The sequence below is a fragment of the Haliotis cracherodii genome, unplaced genomic scaffold (assembly GCF_022045235.1).
Source record: "Haliotis cracherodii isolate W230 unplaced genomic scaffold, xgHalCrac1.p SCAF_3, whole genome shotgun sequence".
Classification (NCBI taxonomy): Eukaryota; Metazoa; Mollusca; class Gastropoda; order Lepetellida; family Haliotidae; genus Haliotis; species Haliotis cracherodii.
The window spans coordinates 22,759,707-22,784,301 of NW_027266286.1; the positions used below are offsets into that span (position 1 = coordinate 22,759,707).

The 24,595-nt window shown below is 40.9% G+C and overlaps 1 protein-coding gene across 1 annotated transcript; it reads right to left on the minus strand.

The window, feature by feature from the left end:
• Positions 1 to 11,452: 11,452 nt before the first annotated feature.
• LOC139475069 (organic cation transporter protein-like) lies at positions 11,453 to 23,988 on the minus strand. The gene is made up of 10 exons (XM_071258299.1): positions 23,797 to 23,988; positions 20,632 to 20,848; positions 19,760 to 19,863; positions 19,043 to 19,197; positions 18,123 to 18,291; positions 17,169 to 17,393; positions 16,304 to 16,533; positions 14,784 to 14,965; positions 13,495 to 13,646; positions 11,453 to 11,797 (listed from the first exon to the last, which is right to left on the minus strand). The coding sequence occupies exons 1-10, from the start codon at positions 23,937 to 23,939 to the stop codon at positions 11,659 to 11,661; spliced, it is 1,716 nt and encodes a 571-aa protein (XP_071114400.1). The 5' UTR covers positions 23,940 to 23,988; the 3' UTR covers positions 11,453 to 11,658.
• Positions 23,989 to 24,595: the final 607 nt, after the last annotated feature.

The window sequence follows — 24,595 nt, forward strand, 5'->3', positions numbered from 1 at the left end:
GTCATTGTGGGGATTTCTGGTCTCCTACCTTGGTCACAAGAAATGACTTAATAGATCGGGTAGTCAGGATTGGCAGTGTTGAATATTCACAAAGAATCTAGCCAGACAACCAGACTGGCAACTCACAAAAGTTGCCTGGCAAGTTAGAAAGTTGCCAGTTCACATTTTGCAAATTGGACTGACCAACTCTCTGCAAATGATAATAACCTCTCAGTCAGTTAACAAAGCTCCACACATCATTTAGGCGGTCTCCATTGTCATGTCACACACATACTGCACACTGTTGCAGCGTTCCGAGTACACACCAAAGCTTCATGCAATGTTCTAAACTCTGGCATTAGCTGCAGTAAGATTTCGTGCAGTCGTTAATGAGTCGCTTGGCTGTATTTGTACATCATCATGTCAGCAAGTATGTGTTTTATTCATATGTTTTACATGTATGGTTTAAAAAATCAACACAATCATTGGGCGGGCATTTTCTAAAAGTGAACTGCCCGAGACAAAAACGGCTTGTCACGGACGATCAGACAGGCAAGTATTTCAAATGCTGGGATTGGTGACTTAGTTGATGCATGTCACCGAACCCCTGCTTCTTGGATCATTGCTCATAATATTAATCACCAGATTGTCTAGTCGAGACATGATTATTTACAGGCTGTCGTCATATAGCTGGAATATTGCTGAATGCTGCATACAAACAAACAAACAAACAAACAAACAAACAAACAACAAATCCAAAAATGTGAAAATATTTGGAACACAACAAAGCCATAATATAAATTTCCTTCAATATATGAAGCCTGAAAAAACAGGGTTATGCCAAAAAGTCTCATTCTATTGTATATACATATCTGGACCTTGGAAACAAGTAAATTGTCATTTTAATGTCCACCAATCAACGAAAGCTGGCATGACGTTGTTGGGTCAGTGTTATGGTGGAAACCATACATGATGCTACTGTATGAGTGCAGGATGTTTTATCTTTTTACAGTAACCATGGTAACATGTATGTTATTTATCTACTTCTGAGAAGGCCAGAGACCACATACAGTGCGTTTGATGAATTATATAAAAAGTATGTAGTTACTTTCATATTAAGTGATGTTTCTATTTGTATCTTTTAAATTTTGGTTTCAATCAAAAATGGAGTGAAAAAAAATGTTATATTTTATTTATTTGTGGTTTTGGCTCCTGTCAGTCGAATCTGTAGGCACAAAAGAAAAACATAGGAGTTTGTGTGATCCATGGTTGAAGTAATGTGACCATTACATCAATAGCATTTATTTCTTTCATGATTTCCCACTCAGTCTACACGGATAACCATAACCGTTATAAAAAAGGATTGCCGGTGGGAGTTATAACTTGTCTTGTTAGAACTATTTCATTTTTTTTCATTGAGGCAAGTGTTTTTTTCTTCATATTTTCTTGGTCATGCTGAGATGCTCAAAACAAATGGCGAATAATGAACTTTATTTCCTATAAAACGCATGAAATAGAAGTTACAAAAAGTTACGGAAAGATGTGAAGAATGTATACAGGTTAAGTAAGGATAAGATATATGGATGAACAACTTCTTTATTACAATTAGGAGTGACGTGTAGGTTCTAACACCATTTCACGTGACTCTAATTGTAATAAAGTTGTTCATCCATATATCTTATCCTTACTTTGTACTCCAACTTTTCAATGCCTCTCAAAGAAGTATACATGTTAACTCAAACACAGCATTTAATTTTTGCAAAAGATATGGTACGTTTGTGGGATAAAATGATAGTAATTGGTCTGGTTTATTAATTGTTAAATTAAAAAAATAGTTAAATTCAATTTTAAAAAGTTATGGCTGGATTGTCTGTTAAAGAGATAATTTATTGGTCAGTTGTGGAATGGGCCTGGAGGTGCCAATGAATCGCCCTGTGCCGGTGTGACTGTTAGTTCATTTCTACAGGGGGCACGGGTGGCCCAGTCATCTAAGGCGCCGCAATTCGCTGTGCAGAGTTGCGTCCCTTGGGCACGCCAGAAACCTATGATTGTGGGTTCGAATCCCAGTTCGCCACAATTATGTTTCTAGGTTTGTCAGCACCATACCCGTGCTCGTGGGTTTCACCGAAGTGGTAAACGTCACTTTGGGCTGTCCTCCCACATAAAGCTGACACGCTGTGATATAACTGTAATAATGTTAAAATCGGCGTTAAACCCAACTCACTCACTCACTCATTTCCACAATTCATAACCACATATGTCACATATGTGACGTCTTTCAACTCATGCTGAGTATATGTGAGTTCAAGGTGTATTTGATTTCGCATAATCATGTTCTCATGTGATTAATATTGTGTGTGTGTAGTCCTGTATTTCTATGTATTGTGTATATATTTTGAAATACTATACTTTTCTGAAATCTAAAACAAATCTCACTCCAATGATATGACAGCCTATCCCAGATCTACTTTCAGTCTGCTTCAATAAAATAATGATTTTCCGACTAGGGTCATGATTGTCTTTAATTAAACATTGGTGTCCTCAAATAACATATAAGTTTACTAGCTAGGGCTGGGACGGGTAACTCGGGTACTCTGGTCGGGTGGGTACTGAGTAGGACCCGGGTAAACACAAGAATATCAGGATCGTGGTAAGTCATGTGATGTATTGTTTCATGACAAAAAATCACTATCACTACATGGTTACATACCAATTTTAAGTCTCTAATGTTTGCATTTCTTCATGACTATGAACGCATTCCTTCAGACTTATAAATGTTTGAACAAAGATAAAACTTCAGTCAACTTCAGTCTATGCATGACCACATCGTATCCACGGACCTATATAACCTATATTGTACAAGTCCGTGGTGTATCTAAATACAGTTTGCCAGGACTACTGTCATCCCAAATCGGACATTTTGTACCTATCTCTTGACACCAACAGCGGGCACCCAGGTAGGGTCGGGTAATAGGGGTGTGGATACCCGGGTAGTAAATCTGGACTCGTCCCAGCCCTAATGTGTACTTCATGACCTGAAGAAATGGCGTTTTCGCTCATGGCTGCACTGCTCGTGAAAAGAGGCAGAAATGTTGTTCTCGGAAAGATGATTTGATGTGTCCTTTGGAATTTACGTCTGCACCAAGAGTACCTGGGGCTTCGGTCCTGTCCACACTGAAGGGCATGCAGCACACGTGGTGTCTCCTTGGCTAAGTGACTTCGTTCGAAATGTACCTCTGTTAACCTCCAGCGCCTATCAGGCAGCTTGGGCTGTATACTCCCCAGGGAGCTGAGAATGATTCTTGAGTGCACACTGATCCAATGACCGTGGTAATAATAGCGCTCTTAGCATGCCCCTGAGTGGTGTGGAAATATGCGCAATATAAGTGGCCTATAATTTTTATAATACTTTTGATCCATCTTCAAAATCGGGGAATTAAGAGATAAACGTTTTCTGTGTTATATTTTGAGGTGGTTAATTGTTGATTGAACACGGCTAAATGTAATTTAAATCCAAACACGTAAGCATGAGGTTTTATATGTAACATTTAGCAAGGAAGAGAATTTGTGGATGTCAACTTCTTTATTATAGGGAACACAATGTTTCGGATGAAGGACTAAGTGTATAATCCGAAAAAATTGTGTTCCTCATAATAAAGAAGTTAACATCCACAATTTCTCTCACTTATGTGTATCACTTCTAAATGCCTTTCAAAGACTTAACATTTAGCAGTTATTCCACAATGAACCAATTCACAATTGATCCATTATACTTTGACTGAAATGTGTTTTATAAAACACACTATTTTTCCTGTGCACATATTCAGTGCAATGATGCAGTCAGAAGTGAGTATCCCTCATTGACCTTGTTAACCACTTCAAATTTAGCCAAATTAACCAATCAATTAGATCCTCCTTCAATGTCCTGGCAGTACATCATCTCGCCTGACATGTGAAGATACGGGTTAGAATAGGTCTTCAGCAACCCATTCTTGTCGTAAAAGGTGACTATGCTTGTCGTAAGAGGCGACTAACGGGATCGGGTGGTCAGGCTCGCTGACTTGGTTGATGCATGTCATCGTATCCCAATTGCATGGATCGATGCTCATGATGCCAATCAATGGATTGTCTGATCCAGACTTGATTATTTACAGACCGCCGTCATATAGCTGGAATATTGCTGAGTGTGGCGTAAAACAACAAACAACAAACAACCAAACAACAAACCAACATCATCTCATCATCAGCTTGATAAAAAGCAGCTGTAATTTGAAAGCTGCTCCTTCCTTTCATGGAGATGTATGATGTCCTAAGATCCGCGAATCATTCTGTGTATTAAGCCTTTTGGTATGATCATTTTTACATGTATGTCCTCATTAAACTTGTGAAGTTTGCATAATATCCATCATCACAAAGTTTGTTTGAAAATTTGAAAGTTTGAATGTATTCACTTTGCCATTACAATTACATTACTGGCACCCCAATACAAAACACTTCAAACTCTGGAGACAAATATGCTCTATTTATTGGCCGCACTGCAATTAATCTGTTGGATATAACATTAACCTTTTGCTTGAGATGCAAATACAAGTTTTTTGGTGCAGACCTGAATTGATAAGTACACAGTTAACATTTGTGGAAGGATTTACGCAACGTTGCTTCAAATAATTTCCTTGGCTTTAGTCCAAGTAACTGTTATGCACTTGTATTATGTCGTATGCACCCAGCATGGGGCTGGTGTTTTGTTGCAAGTTAAGCAATACGTCCTATATACATGTACATGTTTGTGCAACTCTCAATGAACTTGTACGTGATGACCGTATGTTTAATACTCTTTCTGTGTGGGTTTCCTTTTCATCATATTTTTTATTAATAAAACCGAATGAACATAGTGAAATACGTCTTTTTTGTTTTTACATATTACATATTTGTAGACATATGTATTGTGAAATACAATAATTATTTTTAACTCATATTCTTTTTCAGGACATATCCAGTGAACAATTATTTTGTGTATAAGACTTGAGGCAAAATGATTTTTTAAAGTATTCTGGAATGAATTGTTTTTTGTAAAAGAAAAATCAGATTAGATCCACATAATTTGGTTTGCTCTTTACTGTTTTCATTCGGAGTACACAGACTGTATTTCAACCATTGCCAGGACAATCCAAATGAAAAATGTTTATTCATATTACATGTAAACTACTCCAAAGGACCCGTGAAGATCCGGGGTAGAATAGGTCTTCAGCAACCATGCTTGCCGTAAAAGGCGACTGCTTGTCGTAAGAGGTGTGACTAACGGGATCGGGTGGTCAGGCTCGCTGACTTGGTTGATGCATGTCATCGATCCCAATTGCTCATGATATCTATCAGTCACTGGATTGTCCAAGGTCCAGACTCGATTATTCACAGACCGCCGTCATACAGCTGGAATATTGCTGAGTGTGGCGTTATATAACAAACCAACCAACCAAACCAAAGAAGTTAAAGACCACCCGATTTTTCATATTAATAAAGTTAATCTGTGGGTGGGTATTGCAACATACGACCTTCCAATTGCGGGTATTCTTTGACTTGAATTGAGTAGTATATATTTCATAATTGCACACACTGTGAAACGAAATAATAATGTTCTCATACTTAAAATTCTTTCCTTGTTTGTTGTTTAAAAGTCTGCCTTCTTTGTCTACCGGAGTCTGCCCATAGAACGACCGCCTCCGTGGTCTAATGGTAGTGGGTCCGCCCGGAGAGCGGAAGGTCCGGGGTTTGATCACCAGGCGCGTCATACCAAAAGACGGTAAAAGATGGTACTTGTTGTTACCCTGTCTGGCGCTCGGCATTAAAGGTCTAAAACAAGGACTGGTCGGCTCGGAGTCAGTATACTGTGTCCCCTTTTTATTTCGAAAAGAATCTTTATTTCTGTCACCAAAGACAATAAATGGATCTTAATTGTGCACCCCCCTTTTCAAAAAAGCTGTATCCGCCCATGGACAATATGATCTTGTTTCCACAGAAAAAAGGCGGGCGGTGGTTGCAGCGTTCACATCAAAGACTAGGGATTATATCCGTGGAATATTGCTTGAATTGTGTGCACACATACTAACCCCCTATAGACAGGTATTCCCTGTCAAGATCCGATTCTAATTCTACATCGTATCGTGACTGAAAGGTCATATCCCAGATACACGTACTGTTGTAATAGACATTATTACGGATGTATTTCAGTGGTACGGCCCGGGTAGTCCCGGTAATCTAAGACACTTCAATTTATTTTGTATTCGTCACCACTCACCCCTCTCCGTAACCAAGAAGACTCGTCCCCATATCGATGAATGTTAAGTGCTAAAATGCGACAGACCAATCAGAATGAGCGTATGACTTCAATAACTTCGGTCAAAGAATCCCTCAGGAATATTTTTTGAATTTTACATGTCTTGCATTTAAAAATATACCCAAGATACATTAAATATGTTCAACTATACTGTATAATAATGTAAGTCCCGATGTGTTTTCAATAGCATCAGGAATATCTATGACACTATGACATATGGGGGAAATATGCGTGAATCATTATGCAACAAGTTGACAATTCTTTAAGCGATGCCAGTTTGCGCTAAGACGGAACCCAGTCGCAAAAATGGCCGCAAGAGAGGTACGAGTCGCTTTTCGGCTAGTCCCGGAATAACACAAGATGATCCATGAATGCCATGTGCGTAAATACGACAAACCAATCAGCATGCGCGAATGACTTCAAGTACCTCGGTCAAAGAATCTATCAGGAATATTTTTATTTTATTTTACATATGTCTGGCATTTAAAAATATACCCAAGTTACAGTTAAATGTGTTCAATCATGCTGTATTATACTGTCAGTTCTGGTGTGTTTTCAATAGCACCAGGAATATATATGAGATATGGGGGAAGTACAGTGAACTACGGTTGTAACGAACTCAAAGGGACCACTAAGTTTAGTTCGTTATAACCGTAGTTCGTTATAAGCATATATTCAGCATAACTACAGCAAATAGTTGGGACAAAAAAGTAAGTTCGATTGATCCGTCAATTCGTTATAAGCGTGTTCGTTATAAACGTAGTTTACTGTATACAGGAATCATTACGCAACGAGTTGACCATTCGTTTAGCTATGCCCGTTTGCCCTTAGACGAAACGCAGTCGCAAAATTGGCCACGACACGAGTCGCTAATCGGTTTGTCCCGGAAATACACGAGTTGGTCACGAATGTGCAATTTACTGTGCAGAGTTGCATCACGATTAAGCGGTAGAATCCCAGCTCCCCACTGCGATATCCTCTTCGCGGAGCTCTCTATACAATCGCTGCCACCAGTCAAAGCTCCCGCTACAGGTGGCTACAACCATACTTGGAGTTGAACTCGCAACCGACTGACCGTTATGTTTCCAAACAAATGATGTCTGCCGTGACGCCGAATTTACTTACCGGCGCTAAATTATTTCCATTGTTTGTCAGTTTGAATTTCTGTTTCATTTTAACTATCATGTAATTAATAAAATAAGAATGTGAGGGGTGATTTTCCGTTCGTCTGCACTCTCTTACCAAATCTGATCAAACAACCAAGAAGTAAAATTCTTCTGGGAAATCTGGTCTGTCGGAAACCTTTTAAAAATTCTCAATTCACAAGTAAAAACGTTACTACATTGGGGGTTAGAGGGCAAATTTCAAGATTTTTTAAATGGCCGCGCCCATACCGAAGACACATTCGTCACCACTCGCCCCTTTCCGTAACCTGCAAACAGACTCGCCCCCCTATCGATGAATGTCATGTGCGGAATTTCGACAAACCAATCAGAATGCGCGTATGACATCAGGTACTTCGATCAAAGAATCCCTCAGGAATAATTTTTGATTTTACAAATGTCTTGCATCTAAAAATATACCCTTAATACAGTTAAATATGTTTAGTCATACTGTATAAATACCGTAAGTCGAGATGTGTTTTCAATAACATCCGGAATATATGACGTGTGGAAAATATACGTGAATCGTTACGCAAAGAGTTGACAATTCTTTTAACTATGCCCATTTGCGCTTAGAAGGAACCCAGTCGCAAAAAATGCCGGGAGAGGGGTACGAGTCGCTCTTCGGCTTGTACCGGAATAACACGAGTTGGTCACGCTATTCGGCTTGTCCCGGAATAACACGAGCTGGTCACGAATGACTGAAGGCAGCGATGTTACTGAGAGTGTATTGTAACGAAGAAGCTTGGGTAGAATCCTATGAATGTGGCTTTGAATCCCAGATACATATGGCGGCACGTGGTCATAAATCAAGCGAAGTTGAGCAACATTGGTCGCGTAGAGTAGGAGGTTGGATGACCATGTTCGACAGCTTGACTTCTGAGAATGTCTGGGGCTTAGATCCCGCCCCACACTAAAGCACTAACTGTGTTACGTTAGGTTGGTTGGTTGGTTGGTTGGTTGGTTTGTTGTTTAACGTCGTGAGAGGCAACTAACGTGATCAGGTGGTCAGGCTCGCTGACTTGGTTGATGCATGTCATCGATCCCAATTGCGTGGATCGATGCTTATGATACCAATCACTAGATTGTCTGGTCCAGACTCGATTATTTACAGACCGCCGTCATGTAGCTGGAATATTGCTGAGTGCGGCGTTAAAAAACAAAATAACAAAAAACAAAACCAAAGTGGCAAACCCCAAAGACCTGCATCATTTCGGGCATCCCTCCCACATTAAGCTGACACTCAGTGACATAACTGACAAAAAAACCCATAAAATCTGTAAAGGTTAAAGAGTAAAATCTTTATTTCCGAGTAAAGCATTCAACAAAATAATTTCATACTTGAAATGTCATGTATATTTTTGTGAATGGTCGATGGTAGTTGTTAGTAAGTACATTGATGTCATAATTTATGCCGTACCCTGATTTGTACAAAGATCTACCAAACTGAAACCTGCTTTCTATAAAGATTGACCTCAGTACTGCAGTCACCCAGTAGAACAGACCAGATATAAGACAAAAAACAAATATCAGATATTCAGTGCGAATGACCTGTCCTATTGGTAGGTTCGTTATGTGAATTCCTGTGTTGGCACATTTAATTTACTGCTTTGTGCATGACCCCGATAGGTTAAAGCATCTGTATTCCCAAAGAATATAAAGAATGATAAAAAACATCATATTAGTCAGAAAATTAAGGTTAGATTAATCCCCTGCGCATGCAGTAGAAATGTATGCAACACCAATGTGCAAAAGTTGCATGTAGCGTCTTGGAGAACCTCCTTTAAGTATGTTTGCATGTTTGCATGTATAGCTTATGTGTGATAGCATATACCAGGACAGCATATACATACTGTGGTAGAATATACCGTGGTAGCATGTACCATGATAGCATATACCATCACACCATTTACCCTGATAGTGTGTATTCCACGACGGGATATACATACTGTGGTTGCATATACCATCACAGCATTTACCCTGAAAGCATATACCACGGCAGCATATACATACTGTGGTAGCATATACCATGATATTATATACCATCACAACATTTATCCTGATACTGTATACCATGGCAGCATATACATACTGTGGTAGTATATACCATGATAGCATATACCACAACAGCATTTGACCTGATAGTGTGTATTCCACGACGGCATATACATACTGTGGTAGCATATACCATGATATTATATACCATCACATTTATCCTGATAGTGTATACCATGGCAGCATATACATACTGTGGTAGTATATACCATGATAGCATATACCATGACAGCATTTGACCTGATAGTGTGTATTTTACGACGGCATATACATACTGTGGTAGCATATACCATGATATTATATACCATCACATTTATCCTGATAGTGTATACCATGGCAGCATATACATACTGTGGTAGTATATACCATGATAGCATATACCATGACAGCATTTGACCTGATAGTGTGTATTCCACGACGGCATATACATACTGTGGTAGTATATACCATGATATTATATACCATCACAACATTTATCCTGATAGTGTATACCATGGCAGCATATACATACTGTGGTAGTATAAACCATGATATCATATACCACAACAACATTTACCCTGATAGTGTATACCATGGCAGCGTATACTCACTGTTGTGCAATATACCATAATGGCATATGCCACCACAGCATTTACCCTGATAGTGTATACCATGACAGCGTATACACACTGTGGTAGCATATACCATGATAGCATTTACCCTGATAGTGTATACCATGACAGCATATACATACTGTGCTAGCATATACCATGATAGCATATACCACCACAGCATTTTCCCTGATAGTGTATACCATGGTAGCGTATACATACTGTGGAAGCATATACCATGATATTATATACCATCACAGCATTTAACCTGATAGTGTATACCATGGCAGCATATACACAATGTGCTAGCATATACCATGATAGCATATACCATCACAACATTTATCCCGTTAGTGTATACCATGGCAGCATATACATACTGTTGTAGCATATACCATGATAGCATATACCATCACAGCATTTACCCTGATAGTGTATACCATGGCAGCGTATACACAATGTGGTGCCATATACCATCACAGCATTTACCCTGATAGTGTATACCATGACAGCATATACATACTGTGGTAGCATATACCATGATAGCATATACCATCACAACATTTACCCTGATAGTGTATACCATGGGAGCATATACATACTGTGGTAGCATATACCAGATAGCATATACCATCACAACATTTACCCTGATAGTGTATATCATGACAGCATTTACATAATGTGCTGCCATATACCATAATGGCATATACCACCACAGCATTTACCCTGATAGTGTATACCATGATAGCACATACATACTGTGGTAGCATATACCATCACATCATTTACCCTGATAGTGTATACCATGATAGCACATACATACTGTGGTAGCACATACAATGACAGCATATACCATCACAACATTTACCCTGATAGTGTATACCATGACAGCATTTGACCTGATAGTTTATACCATGACAGCATATATATACTGTGGTGGAATATACCGTAATAACATATACCATGGCAGCATATCACCCATGGTAGTATATATCTGATAGCATATACCATGATAGCATATACATACTGTGGTAGAATATACCGTGATAGCATTTACCATGACAGCATATACATACTATAGTAGAATAAACAGTGATAACATATACCATGTCAGCATATCACCCATGGTTGTATATATCTGATAGCATATACTGTGGCAGTATATACCATGACAGCATATACCATTGTAGTATATACCCTAATGACATATACTATGATAACGTGTACCATGTTAGCTGTGACAAGATTATATGCTAGGATGTACCACGATATACCACGATAGCGTGTCCATTACTGCATGATATCTTGTTCCTTAAATGACAAAACCCGTGTTAGTATATACTATAATGGGATTGCAGTGACAGCAAATACCACGATTTCATGTGCATGCTAGTACTAGTATACCACCATACATATACCATGCCAGTATACGAGTATACCAAGATAACATATACCGTACTGGCGTGATATTATAAAAAGCTCACACAGTCATTCCTGAGAACATGGGCGCGAGAATCGGATCGTTTATCCCGTGTACACTTCAAGCCACGTGCTGATGATGCTTGTCTGCATCCCCCGGGTATTTTTCATCCGTCTTATCTTTCCTGGCGCCCTCCTCTGATTGGTTGTCCTGGTGATAGGCTGTCATTACCACTGCAGGTGTGGGGTTAGGTGCTGTCCTAGGAAACCGAAATGTAGGGTGGGTGAATGAATGCTGTTTTCCATCACACTCAGCAATATTCCGTCAAAAGCAGTGAGTGAGTTGGGTTTTACGCCGCTTTTAACAGTATTCCAGTTATATCGCGGCGTGTCAGCTTAATGTGGGAGGAAAGCCCCAAGTGATGCAGGTCTCAGACGTTTACCACTTCGGTGAAACCCACGAGCACGGGTATGGTGCTGACAAACCTAGAAACATAATCGGGGCGAACCGGGATTCGAACCCACAATCTTAGGTTTCTGGCGTGCCCAAGGGACCCGTCAAAAGCAAAGAGGCATGCAGCTAATTGTTACCATGAACGCCTAACGCCGTCGGGGACGACGACACACAGGAACCAGGCCCTCGTTCCACAAAACGAGCTTAGTACAGTAAACTACGGTTATAACGAACACGCTTATAACGAACTGACTGATATATCGAACTTTTTTTTTAGTCCCGGCCATTTGTTGTATATATGCTGTATATATGTTATAACGAACTACGGTTATAACGAACTAAAATAAGTGGTCCCTTTGAGTTCGTTATAACCGTAGTTTACTGTATTACGACCATAGTAACCCTATTTCCAAGATGAAAGTTACGATCACCCTAGCGCTAAGATCGCTTTGTGAAACGGGGCCTAGATCGGATATTGTAACAACCAGAATGTCATTATTCGGCTCATATGACAAGCATGGGACCTACTCCCAAATGTTGCGTTAACATGTTGACTGTAATACAGTTGTAAAATAAACTGAAGCTCTTTGAAGACGTATATGTGAATTTTTGTAACACTTGGCAAAATGGCCACAAAAATCAGGGTCGATTATTCTCAGATTGCCGTCATACAGCGGGAATATTGCTGAGTGCGGCGTTAAACAACAAACATACAACAATCAAATTAACTTGTTCTGTGTATTTACAACAGATCCGTTGTTCACAAAAACACACCATGTCTATGCTTGAAAACAGTATGCGTTTTTACTGTGTTTCAGTATAGCTACGGAGTGAGTGAGTTGGGTTTAACGTCGCTTTTAATAGTATTCCAGTTATATCACGGCGTGTCAGCCTAATGTGGGAGGAAAGCCCGAAGTAATGCAGGTCTCAGACGTTTACCACTTCGGTGAAACCCACGAGCACGGGTATGGTGCTGCCAAGCCTAGAAACATAATCGGGGCGAACCGGGATTCGAACCCACAATCATAGGTTTCTGGCGTGCCCAAGGGACGCAACTTTTCACAGGGAATCGCGGCGCCTTAGACGACTGGGCCATCCGCGCCCCCTGGATAGCTATGGAATTGCGGACTACGCCATGATAAATTATAGCTGAGGCATTGCTGACCACACCGTCGAGATTCCCCCTCTAATATAGATGACTAAGTAGTGATATAGTGAGTGAGTATGGTTTTAAGCCGCTTTTAGCAATATTCCAGCAATATCACGGCGGGGGACACCAGAAATGGGTTTCACACATTGTACCTATGTCGGGAATCGAACCCGGGTCTTCGGCGTTAAGAACGAACGCTTTAACCACTAGGCTACCCGACCGCCCCTTGATATAGACATGCTAGGTCCGCAGTAGTAAAGCCGTAATTGATCCACTGTTATACCCGTTGATTATGCCGTAAACTGACTAAACTATACTATTGATGCTGCGACCTTGTTGCAAAACTTGCATACCTGCCGAAGGCGATGCCATCTTCGATGGTCTCGGGGAGATCTCTGTTCAAGGTCTCCGGCAGGAGCAGCGCCAGAAGTCCCGCAACCACCGACGCCGCCCCAAACACCAACAACGGCAGAGCTCTCCCGAAATCTCCTCCCACTAATTTGCCCTGAAGAACAAAGCACAACGATGGAAATATTTACTGACGTCTTTCAAATAATGATGTAAGATTTAATGTTAGGCTCATAAATAGATGGCCCTTTCAAACTGACGAGGGGACAGTAAGCAGAGTGAGTGAGTTTGGTTTTACGCCGCTTTTAGTACTATTCTAGCGATATCACGGCGCGGGACACCAGAAATGGGCTTTGCACATCGTACCCGTGTGGGGAATCGAACCCGGGTGTTCGGCGTGACGAACTTACACTTTAACCACTAAGCTTGCAGTAAGCAGAATAATCGTACTGAATAAAGGGAGAAATTTTTGATTTAAAACAAATAGTGAAATGAATGAATATTGTTTGATGTCGCAGTATCAAGCGCCTACTAATAAGCGCATCTTGGCGAGAGAAACCAGTGGCTGAAAACATACGCAACCATCCACGCAACCGGGACCGGATGGTACACAATCAGCCAGGTTACCATGTAACCAACCGATCCACAGTTTTGTATGACCTTGCGACCGGGGACTATTCCTCCGTTCTCGTTTCTTAGTCGTGCAAGGATCCGCTGATCTTATGTTTGGGACTTGAAACCGCAATTATTCATAATCGCCCTCCGTGAACTTGGGTTTCAACAAAATAGTAAAAATAGTAACAGTAAAATCACTGCTGCCCCAACATCCAGCAGACCGTCTAGTGGTAGAGCGTCCGCCCGGAGAGCGGAAGCTCCGGGGTTCGATCCCCGGCCGCGTCATACCAAAAGACGTTAAAAGATGGTACTTGTTGTTACCCTGTCTGGCGCTCGGCATTAAAGCCAAGCCTAGGGCTAAAACAAGGACTGGTCGGCTCGGAGTCAGTATACTGTGTCTGAGTGGGGTATTCATGTTAAACTGCGGCATGGTATCTCAGTGAGCTAGCACTAAAAATCGGCATCAGTCCGGACTAGTACAAGCAGCCACACACACACGTGCATGCACGTTGCTATAGAAGTGCGACAATCTTGGACGTGACGTTAAACCCAATTTCACCTCACCTCACCCAACATCCAGCAGCTGCGCCGTGATGTAAATGAAACACTGTTCAAAGCGGAGTTCACTGATATAGCTCTCCCCTGTCTAGCCTACAAAACCGTATATATTGTGACTAACCGCATCTGCAACATAGGGTGCAATCATCCCACCGACTCTTGCCCAGGAAGAGCTGGCGCCGACGGCGACGTTGCGCACAACGGTGGGGAAGAGTTCCGAAGAGAAGACGTAGACAACGGCGAAGCACATTGCAGTACCCATCTTTCCGATCATCGCCAGCGTGATTGTGATCCATTGGTACGCTATGGTGTGAAGAAGTAATGTTTATGTAGAGGTGTACAGGTATAGAGTGTTCTGGGTCGGTATTGTTCCAGAATTTTGGCCTCAAGTTTTACCACAGCTGATAAATTATTTACTGGACGTCTTTGAGAATACCATGGTATACTTTGTATTTTTGTAAATAAGTTTGTTTCAAAATATACTGGAGATTTATTTTTGCTTCAAGTTTAACCCCAACAGAATACATGTTCACTGGACGTCGAAAAGAATAAAAGGGTACACTTTGTATTTTTGTTTATCTTTTTTTTCCCCAGAATGCACTGGAGAACTATTGTTGTCTTAGGCTTAAGCCTGATAGATAAATTGTTTACTGATGACCTGCTGTATAAAAAAAGTGTAAAAATAAAGTTGTATGGCTCCTCTCTTTTTAAAACACTGTTTTGATAGTGAAACTGTTTTTTCTTACCACTTTTTCGTTGGATTCCAAGATTAATTCAGAGCTGTTAATCTACAGGTTGCCTAGATCGACATTGAAAAGGTCATATTGATGAAAGTTTTCACTACGTTGACATCGTACCCTTCGGAAGATTTGTGACAGGGTCTTTGGCAACGCTTTAACCACCAGTCTACCCCAGCGTCCACGGATCAATGGACACCATATTATAAGGACCCCTTTGTCCCTGGAAAACTTTGAATTGTGTGACATTTTTTATGGTTGACAATTTGCAACTACCAATTTTCTTTCCCAAGTGTTTTCCTTCCAGGACGATTCGAAAGTAACCACAGTCACATGACAATGGCCCAAATAAGCTCCAAATGCTGCTTTCTCCAACACGGATGCCCGTGACCCAGGTCGACCTTTTAGTCTATGTTTGTACGGTATATCTATCTAGCCTGGGTGAATTATTTTCTCCACTATTATAAACGCGATGCTCGTGACCCAGGTCTACCTTTCAGTGTATGTTTGTACTGTATATCTATCTAGCCTGGGTGAAATATTTTCTCCACTATTATAAACGCGATGCTCGTGACCCAGGTCGACCTTTTAGTCTATGTTTGTACTGTATATCTATCTAGCCTGGGTGAAATATTTTCTCCACTATTATAAACGCGATGTCCGTGACCCAGGTCGACCTTTTAGTCTATGTTTGTACTGAATATCTAACTAGCTTGGGTGAAATATTTTCTCCACTATTAAAGACGGAAACATCCACTAAAATCACTAAACATGAACCTTATTATAAGTTGTCCTGAGAATATTTATACCTCATGCTAAACCGTATGTCCATCGACCAATCGTTGATCAGTGTAATCTCCTTCTGTGGGAGTGTGTGATAACGTAATGAAAACCCGGTACTTGCATTCCCCAAGGTAGAGTATGGAAAAGATGGTGAGAAGGCAGGCGACCCCGCCGATCAGCATGGACCCACACATCATGACCTTCCTGCCCACGCGGTCCAGCAGAAACAGACACAAGGTCACCCCGGGGAAGTCCATCAAGCTGGCCAGGAAGAAGGTCAGGAAGAAGTTGTCCGAACCAAGGTCTTGTGTGTTGAGGGACAGTCCATAGTAAGCCATGCTGGTCACTAGCCTGGATTGACACGATGGACAATCATTACCAACCCCGGTGACCGTTGGTCATCTTATGTTCTAGGTCTATAGGTCTAAAGGGCAATGTTGTCAAAAAAAAAGGTTTGATGTTGAGATAGAGTTATGTTGTTTAACGCCGCACTCAGCAGTATTCCAGCTATATGACGGCGGCTTTGAAATAATCGCGTCCAGACAAACAGTGATTGATATCATGAGCAACGTCCCATGCCGTCAGGGAACGATGACTCGCAATCAAACACGTCACGGGGGCATCTAGAATGTGAGACTCACATCATATAATTGCGAGGAATTGAAGTGCGTCTTCAGATTCACAAGCCAACGCTTTTACCACTAGTCTAAATTTACAAAAATGTATCTTTTATTAATTTTCTGACGAATTACGTTTAATTTTGTCTCCTCGAAATGAAATACAAAGACAAGTAGATTATATAATGACATTTTGTAACAGTTCCATGAAAATATTTGACTACCATTGTTTGGTCACTCGAACACATTGAATTCGATATATGGTTTAGAGCTATATAATTTAGTGGATAATCATACACTTTTGTCGTATATATCGTCATTCTTGTGGTCTCGGACTATGGATGTTTACGCGAGGAAGTGCACACTCACCAGTTAAAAAATATGATGAGAGTTCTAAACAACATCACTGAAGACGTGAACAGCTGCAGGAAAGAAGTGATGTTTCCTGCCTTTTCATCAGAAGTCTCTTCCGATTCTGCACAAAGCTTGTCAGGTAGAGTCACCTTGTTGACCTCAGCTGCCTTTCGGATGATCGCTTCCGCTTCCGGTATTCTGCCCTGTGTGATGAGCCATCTTGGAGATTCGGGGATTATCCTTAGAGAGTGAGTGAGTCAATACCTTTAGTCGCCGCTGTTAGCATTCGGCAGATCTATCTGACTGAGGACACTGTTTTTGTTTATTTTTTCACCGACTGTAATATTCCAGCAACATTATGGCGGGCTTTGGACAGCAACAAAGGTATGTACCCATGTTGGAAACCAAAGGCGAGTCATAGGCTCACCCGAAGTTTATTTGTTACTTAACGCAGTCAGCAATATTCCAGCTATAGGACGGTGATCTGTAAATAATCGAGTCTAGACCAGACATTCCTGTGATGGACATTAAGAGCATCCACCTGCGCAATTTGGATACAAATGAAACCGCCTGACCTAGACTAACATCTAGTCTCTGAAATGAACATATCGTACAGAAAAAAACAATTGTTCAGATATCTTAATAAAACATAATAAAAAGGGAGCCCAGTGATTCTCCTGATACTGCAGTAATCTAGACTTGCCAAACATTATAGACTTGCATGGGCTGTATTTGATATATATTTGTATCAGGGTCTGTAAGACAGACTAAGCCTGACCAACCGATCCCTTTAGTCGCCTCTTACGACAAGCAGTCGCCTTTTACGACAAGCATGGATTGCTGAAGACCTATTCTAACCCGGATCTTCACGGGCGGCTCACCTTAGGAAAAACATGATACCGGAAGTTTATGAACAAGACTATTGACCCGCGCTGATATTGGTTGTGTATGATACAGGAAGATATTTACCACCAATAAGGAAGGAAGACAGCTACGATGCACGTGACCACAAGCTCCATGTGGTGCCAGTCTCTTATCACGAAACCCAGTCCGTCAATCAGGAGAAGGCCAATAGCGAAGAAGTACTTGATGACCATTCCCGCCCAGATGCGTTTGGATGGTCCAACGATCTCCAGACCTTTAACACCAGGAATGCATAATACAAAGAATAGCGGCTGAAATCAATCGTGAACTCTTTGTGACGTGTATGTTTAAATAGTGTGGTTTTGTTTGAATATGAGAAGAAGGGAAAGCGTTGGATAGAGGTAGAGAGGTGTAAATTTCAGCTAAACTGGAGGACAAAAGAAAGTGTATGTTTGATAGTTGCCAAAAGTGAAACAAGCAATAAATGGTTATTTGTTGGTGATTTATTGAGTTATATGGCACAGTTGTGCCCTCGACCAGAGAGAGAGAGAGAGAGAGAGAGAGAGAGAGAGAGAGAGAGAGAGGAGAGAGAGAGAGAGAGAGAGAGAGAGTATGGTTTTAAACCGCTTTTAGCAATATTCCAGCAATATTACGGCGGGGGACACCAGAAATGGGCTTCACACACAGAGAGAGAGAGAGAGAGAGAGAGAGAGAGAGAGAGAGAGAGAGAGAGAGAGTATGGTTTTAAACCGCTTTTAGCAATATTCCAGCAATATTACGGCGGGGGACACCAGAAATGGGCTTCACACACACAGAGAGAGAGAGAGAGAGAGAGAGAGAGAGAGAGAGAGAGAGAGAGAGAGAGAGAGAGAGAGAGAGAGAGTAAACACATGCATCTAACGATATTAAACACAACGCACGCCCACCATTAAGGTCTTTCTTTAAAGCTAAGTTTCTTTTTCCGCTGTACACCATCTACTATGCACACTAAGTCAGTGATCAATGAAAGACGTGAAGGGGCATACCGAGCACATAGGCCGCCGTGAAGTAGCCAGAGGTGGACGCCCCCAGCAGGAACCTCAGCACAACGTACACGTAGAAGTTGGGGGCAAAGGCCATGGCTAGCCCAGAAACCAGGTTGATGACCATTGAGACGTAGATGGCAAGCTTCCGTCCATACCTGGGGGAAATAAACAAATTAGAGTTAGAAACACGCCATTTAGTTTCATTTAAACCATGTCTCATCTTATCAATCTATATTTTATACGATTCTGTCATGGGAATTTGACACATCATACCGTCGCCTTTGACTCGCCCACGCATAAGACGAGGTTGCTAATCAAATAACATTTTGAAAATTCCCTGGAAATTAGCTGGAACAAGACGACAGAGTGATTGATATTGTGAGCAAAGATACACAAAGGACACTGTGTCAACCAAGTCACGGGGTCTGACCTCCCGATTCATTTGTCGCCTCTTACGACCAGCTTTGGTTGCTCTGGACCCTACGGGAGAGTCGATGTGTATTTCAACTATCACTACACATGATGAGAACGCAGAAAGAATTGGTACTTTCTACCAATATAGAAAATATTGTAGTTGATAAGACGTTGATGTGTCAGTATTTACGTCTGTGAACGATGATAAGAGGAAGGCCATATCGAAGCTGCTGGGTTTTTTAGATGCTAAGATGCAGATGTTTCTGTATTAAAGCCCCTTATTTGTTCTAATTGCTGAGGTACCTGTCAGCAAACGCCCCAAGGATGAAGACTCCCACCAGAAAGCCAGCCATGAACAACATCTGTGAGTGGGACGTCAGAAGCGCGTCTTCACACACCATGTTGTACTGTGGAATCAATAGTTGTTATATACAGTATGTTTATACACCATGTTGTACTGTAAATCAATAGTTGTTATATAAAGTATCTTTATACACCATGTTGTGCTGTGGAATCAATAGTTGTTATATACAGTATCTCTATAAACCATGTTGTACTGTGGAATGAATAGTTGTTACATACAATATCTTTATATACCATGTTGTACTGTGAATCAATAGTTGTTATATAAAGTATCTTTATACACCATGTTGTGTTGTGGAATCAATAGTTGTTATATAAAGTATCTTTATACACCATGTTGTACTGTGAACACGCCATGTGTTATATAACATTCACACACCAGGACGTATTGTAAAACACAATTCCAATCTTTTGTTGAATCGAGAGGAAACATCGATTAGTCACTGAACGGAGGTCCAGTCGTCTAAGGCGCCGCAATTGGCTGTGCATAGTTACGTCCCTTGGGCACCACAAAACTCAATGATTTCGATTCGAATCCCGGACCGCCCCGGCTTTCCTTCCACATTAAGCTGACACGCCGTGATACCACTGGAATTCTGTTTAAAAGCAGCGTTAACCCAGCTCACTGACTGACTGACTGACTGACTGACTGACTGACTGACTCACTCACTGACTCACTGACTCACTAAATGTAACAAATGTTTGAACTGTTCCTATCCCTCCTCGTGCCAACCTTAATTCCTTCTAAAAGAGCCTATCATATTTCGTTTTAAAAAATAACTATGATATTTTACGTTTGTTCATGTACCTACCTCTGACACTGCAGTTTGGAGGAACAAACTCTTGTCATACACCCATCGGTTGCACCTGACCATGGTCATCGTACCTGAAGCGTTCGTGAACACATGGCACTGGTCATATATCACGTCACCATCTTGGAAGCTGTAGGGGATGGTGGAGTTGATGAGGTCGTTGTGGTACTCCGACTGAATAGCGTACGTATCGTTGTCATAGCCTGGTAGCGCGCACCTGTAAGTACAGTAAACTACGTTTGTAACGAACATGCTTATAACGAACTGACGGATATAACGAACTGGCTTTTTGGGGTCCTGGCCATTTGCTCCGGTTATGATGAACTAGAATTAGTGATCTCATCATTACTGAGACAGTGAAGATGGAGAAGCTGAGATATTTGTTTTGTATGCAAGCACAATTATATACATATCATACAATATGCAGAGGTTCGAGCCTTGCGTGTCAGCAGCACACACATACATCCACACACACGCACACACACTCTGTCACACACACACTCACTCTGTCACACACGCACACACACACACACACTCTCTCTCTCTCTCTCTCTCAAGCTGTCTCTCATATACACTTACGCACGTACTCACGCACGCTCACACTCACACACATACATACACACTAATACTATTCAACAACTGCTACTGCTTAAAAAACTTCTACTACTACTACTACTACTACTACTACTACTACTACTACTACTTCTACTCCCACTACTTCAACAACCTCTAGAACAACTGCTTTAACAACATCTACCACCACTGCTTCAACAACATGTACTACCACTGCTACTACGTCAACAACATCTACTACTACTACTACTACTACTACTAGTACTACTTCAACCTCTACTACTACTACAACAACAACCTCTACTGCTACTACTACTACTACTCCTGCTACTACTACCTCTCCTTCAACAACCTCTTCTACTATTACTTCAACGACCCCTACTGCTACCACTACAAACAATGTATGCTCAAAGCGCACCATACGTACAACATACATCCCTTGTTTATTTTCCTGTCAGATTTACAGCTGTAAATTAGTATTTGATTCTTGGAAATGTTATTTAGAATCGTTAGCGACAGGCGAGGGTTTCAAAGGATGCGTTATGACACCCACAAGTCTTAAAAACACTTAATGTAAATAAACATTGTAAAATTAAAAAAATAATCGATCATTATTCTTTCTCTTTTCTTCATTTAAAATTATATTCAGAGTTCGATTCCTCACATGTATCATATGTGAAGCCCATTTCTTGTCTTCCTCGCCGTGATAGTGTTGGGATTATTCTACAAAGCGACGGATGCGTTTTCTCACTCACTCACTCACTCACTCACTCACTCACCCACTCATTCATTCACTCACTCACTCACTCACCCAAACACTCACCCAAACACACACCCACCCATCCACTCACTCACTCACTCACTCACTCACTCACTCACTCACTCACCCACTCATTCATTCACTCACTCACTCACTCACCCAAACACTCACCCAAACACACACCCACCCATCCACTCACCCACTCACTCACTCACTCACTCACTCACTCACTCACTCACTCGTCAAATCATCATCAATCATATAACAATGATCCTAGAACACCACATAAATCATGCGAGATAATGAAATGTTTTCAAAATAATATCCTCTCCAGAAAATTAACATTATTACATGCAATACATCTTTTTTTTTGTTTTCTGTCAATCAGTCGTGTCATGCACTGTTTGTTTGTTTTTAACGTCGTACTCAGGAATATTCAATCTATATGACAATCATGCACTGCATAATGCTATAATGTTTAGGAAAGTCGGTAATATTGAAATAAACAAGAATGAAGAATACGATTTGACACTCGTTCCAAATGACCTCACCTAGGTGGTTAAAACAGGATGGCCAAATCTGGGACGTGCCACCTAATTGATAGCAAAACTATTAACATTTGAAATAACACCGAAGAAACGTACGAAACTAATTGTCATAGCAAGGTACCTCTTTAGTGGTTTTGGTGGCCTGCTCAATTAGATATAATAACAATCAAACAGAGTTTAGGAAGGTCAGATATAATAGACGCAATTTATGTATATTTATGAATGAGTAATGCTGAAATTATTTGTTTTCACATTATATATAATTGTATGGGTGCAATTAACTCTGTAATGATCCGATAATTCACACACGTTTACGTAAAGAACTAATCAGTCAATCAAATCGTTCGGTTAGTCATAAGCTTAATTATTGTATTTTCAAACGAATTGTCTCATTGCATGTATATCTGTTAACAAACATCGTATTATGCACTTCACAATGTAAAATATTGTGTCAATCAACATTAAGACATAAATTGCCAGGCAAAAGAATATTTACACAAAATTGGATTTACCCCCCAAATTACAAATATGTTATCAAAATGTTTCTACGCTGAAAAGGCGACAAAACACTGCAGACTGTAGGCAGAGCTATGATACTAGTACCAATTACATCACCATCGAGTTTCACACACCGTCAAACATAAGTATATACTTTCATGTCCCAGGAGTTTAGCTGCAACGTATCTCTCTCTCTATCCCTCCATCGTCTGCATCCCCATCTTCGACCTACTTATATTAAACGAAACCAGACACATGTACAAGCCGGGAAGCGTTCAGGATCGATGTCAGTCAGGTTTATTTTTAGAAACCATCAAACATATTCCTCCTTTTGCCCGGCATCGAGCTAGCCTGTTAACACAAGGCGAGAGATATATAGATAGAGACGTGCAAATACTTAAGCAGACAATATTGACTACACGCTAAGCAATCTTTTTTTCCGAAATACATAACGTACATGACTCGAAACGTATAATTATTACATTCACTCACAAAGGTCACAGGGTGGCGCAATTAGCGGTGGGTCGCGCCCTCATGGCCACGTGCTCCAGCCACAGATTCGCACCCCTGACTATATTTCTAGGCGTGTCAGCCCCGTGTGGTGGGGTCATGGGCTTCACAAAAATGGTAAACGTCTGAGACATGCGTGATGTCCTGCTTGGTCACGATGCTTGTGTTTTACAAACGTGACGAGCGTCTTAGACCTTCCTAACGTCTGGCGCTCCCCCCACGCTAGACTGACACGCCGTGCTATTACTGTTCAAAGTGGCGTTGAACCCCACTCACCTGTGTTTCTGAACGTACTGCAGGAAAGCGCTAACCATCATCCGGGCACCATGCGTAATTGCAGGAAGACATAGAAGAAAATAGATCCGTTTCTGGTACGATCCGAACTCGCCAACATGGCGGAGAACATCATCGAACTTCATCGTGTTTCAAGGGCCACATGCAAGACAGACTTTGGGTCAGCAAGTGCGAGGGAACTCTATTCAGTTGAAACAATTTGTAACCTTTTACAATCTACACGTCCAGATAGCAACGTGTATCAATCATTGCATAAATGCAAACCTTGTTCCTATAGGAGAATGGCCTTAACCCTCAATGTTGTTATCACGCGTGGTATAACGTTATCACTGATGTTCTATATGGGTCAAAGGTCATATACTTGTAAAGCTTGTTAAGACAAACCTGACCTCATTATATTGTTTTTATATATCGCATGTCAAGGTGTGAAATGATTGTATAACATGTCTTTAAAAATGGACCTTAAAATCTTAACAACGCCATCTGCTGTCGATAAGATAAATGGTTTTTCACTTAAAAGTCAGTATGCTTGTTTGAGTATCTAAGTTTGGCTTTCTTATCGTGTCACGTAATTGACTCACAGGTAATGTATCGCATTGACGTTTCAGGTTAATGTTGGTGAAACAATATGTAACGAAACCTTAATAAATAGTCATTTGATGTTAATGAAGGCCGCGAGGTTCCTCTGAGATCACATTATCTCGCTGACATGGGGTCACCTAGCCACCATGTATACGTTTGTCATTACAAAGTAAATACAAGAGGTTAGGTCCTTAAGGTC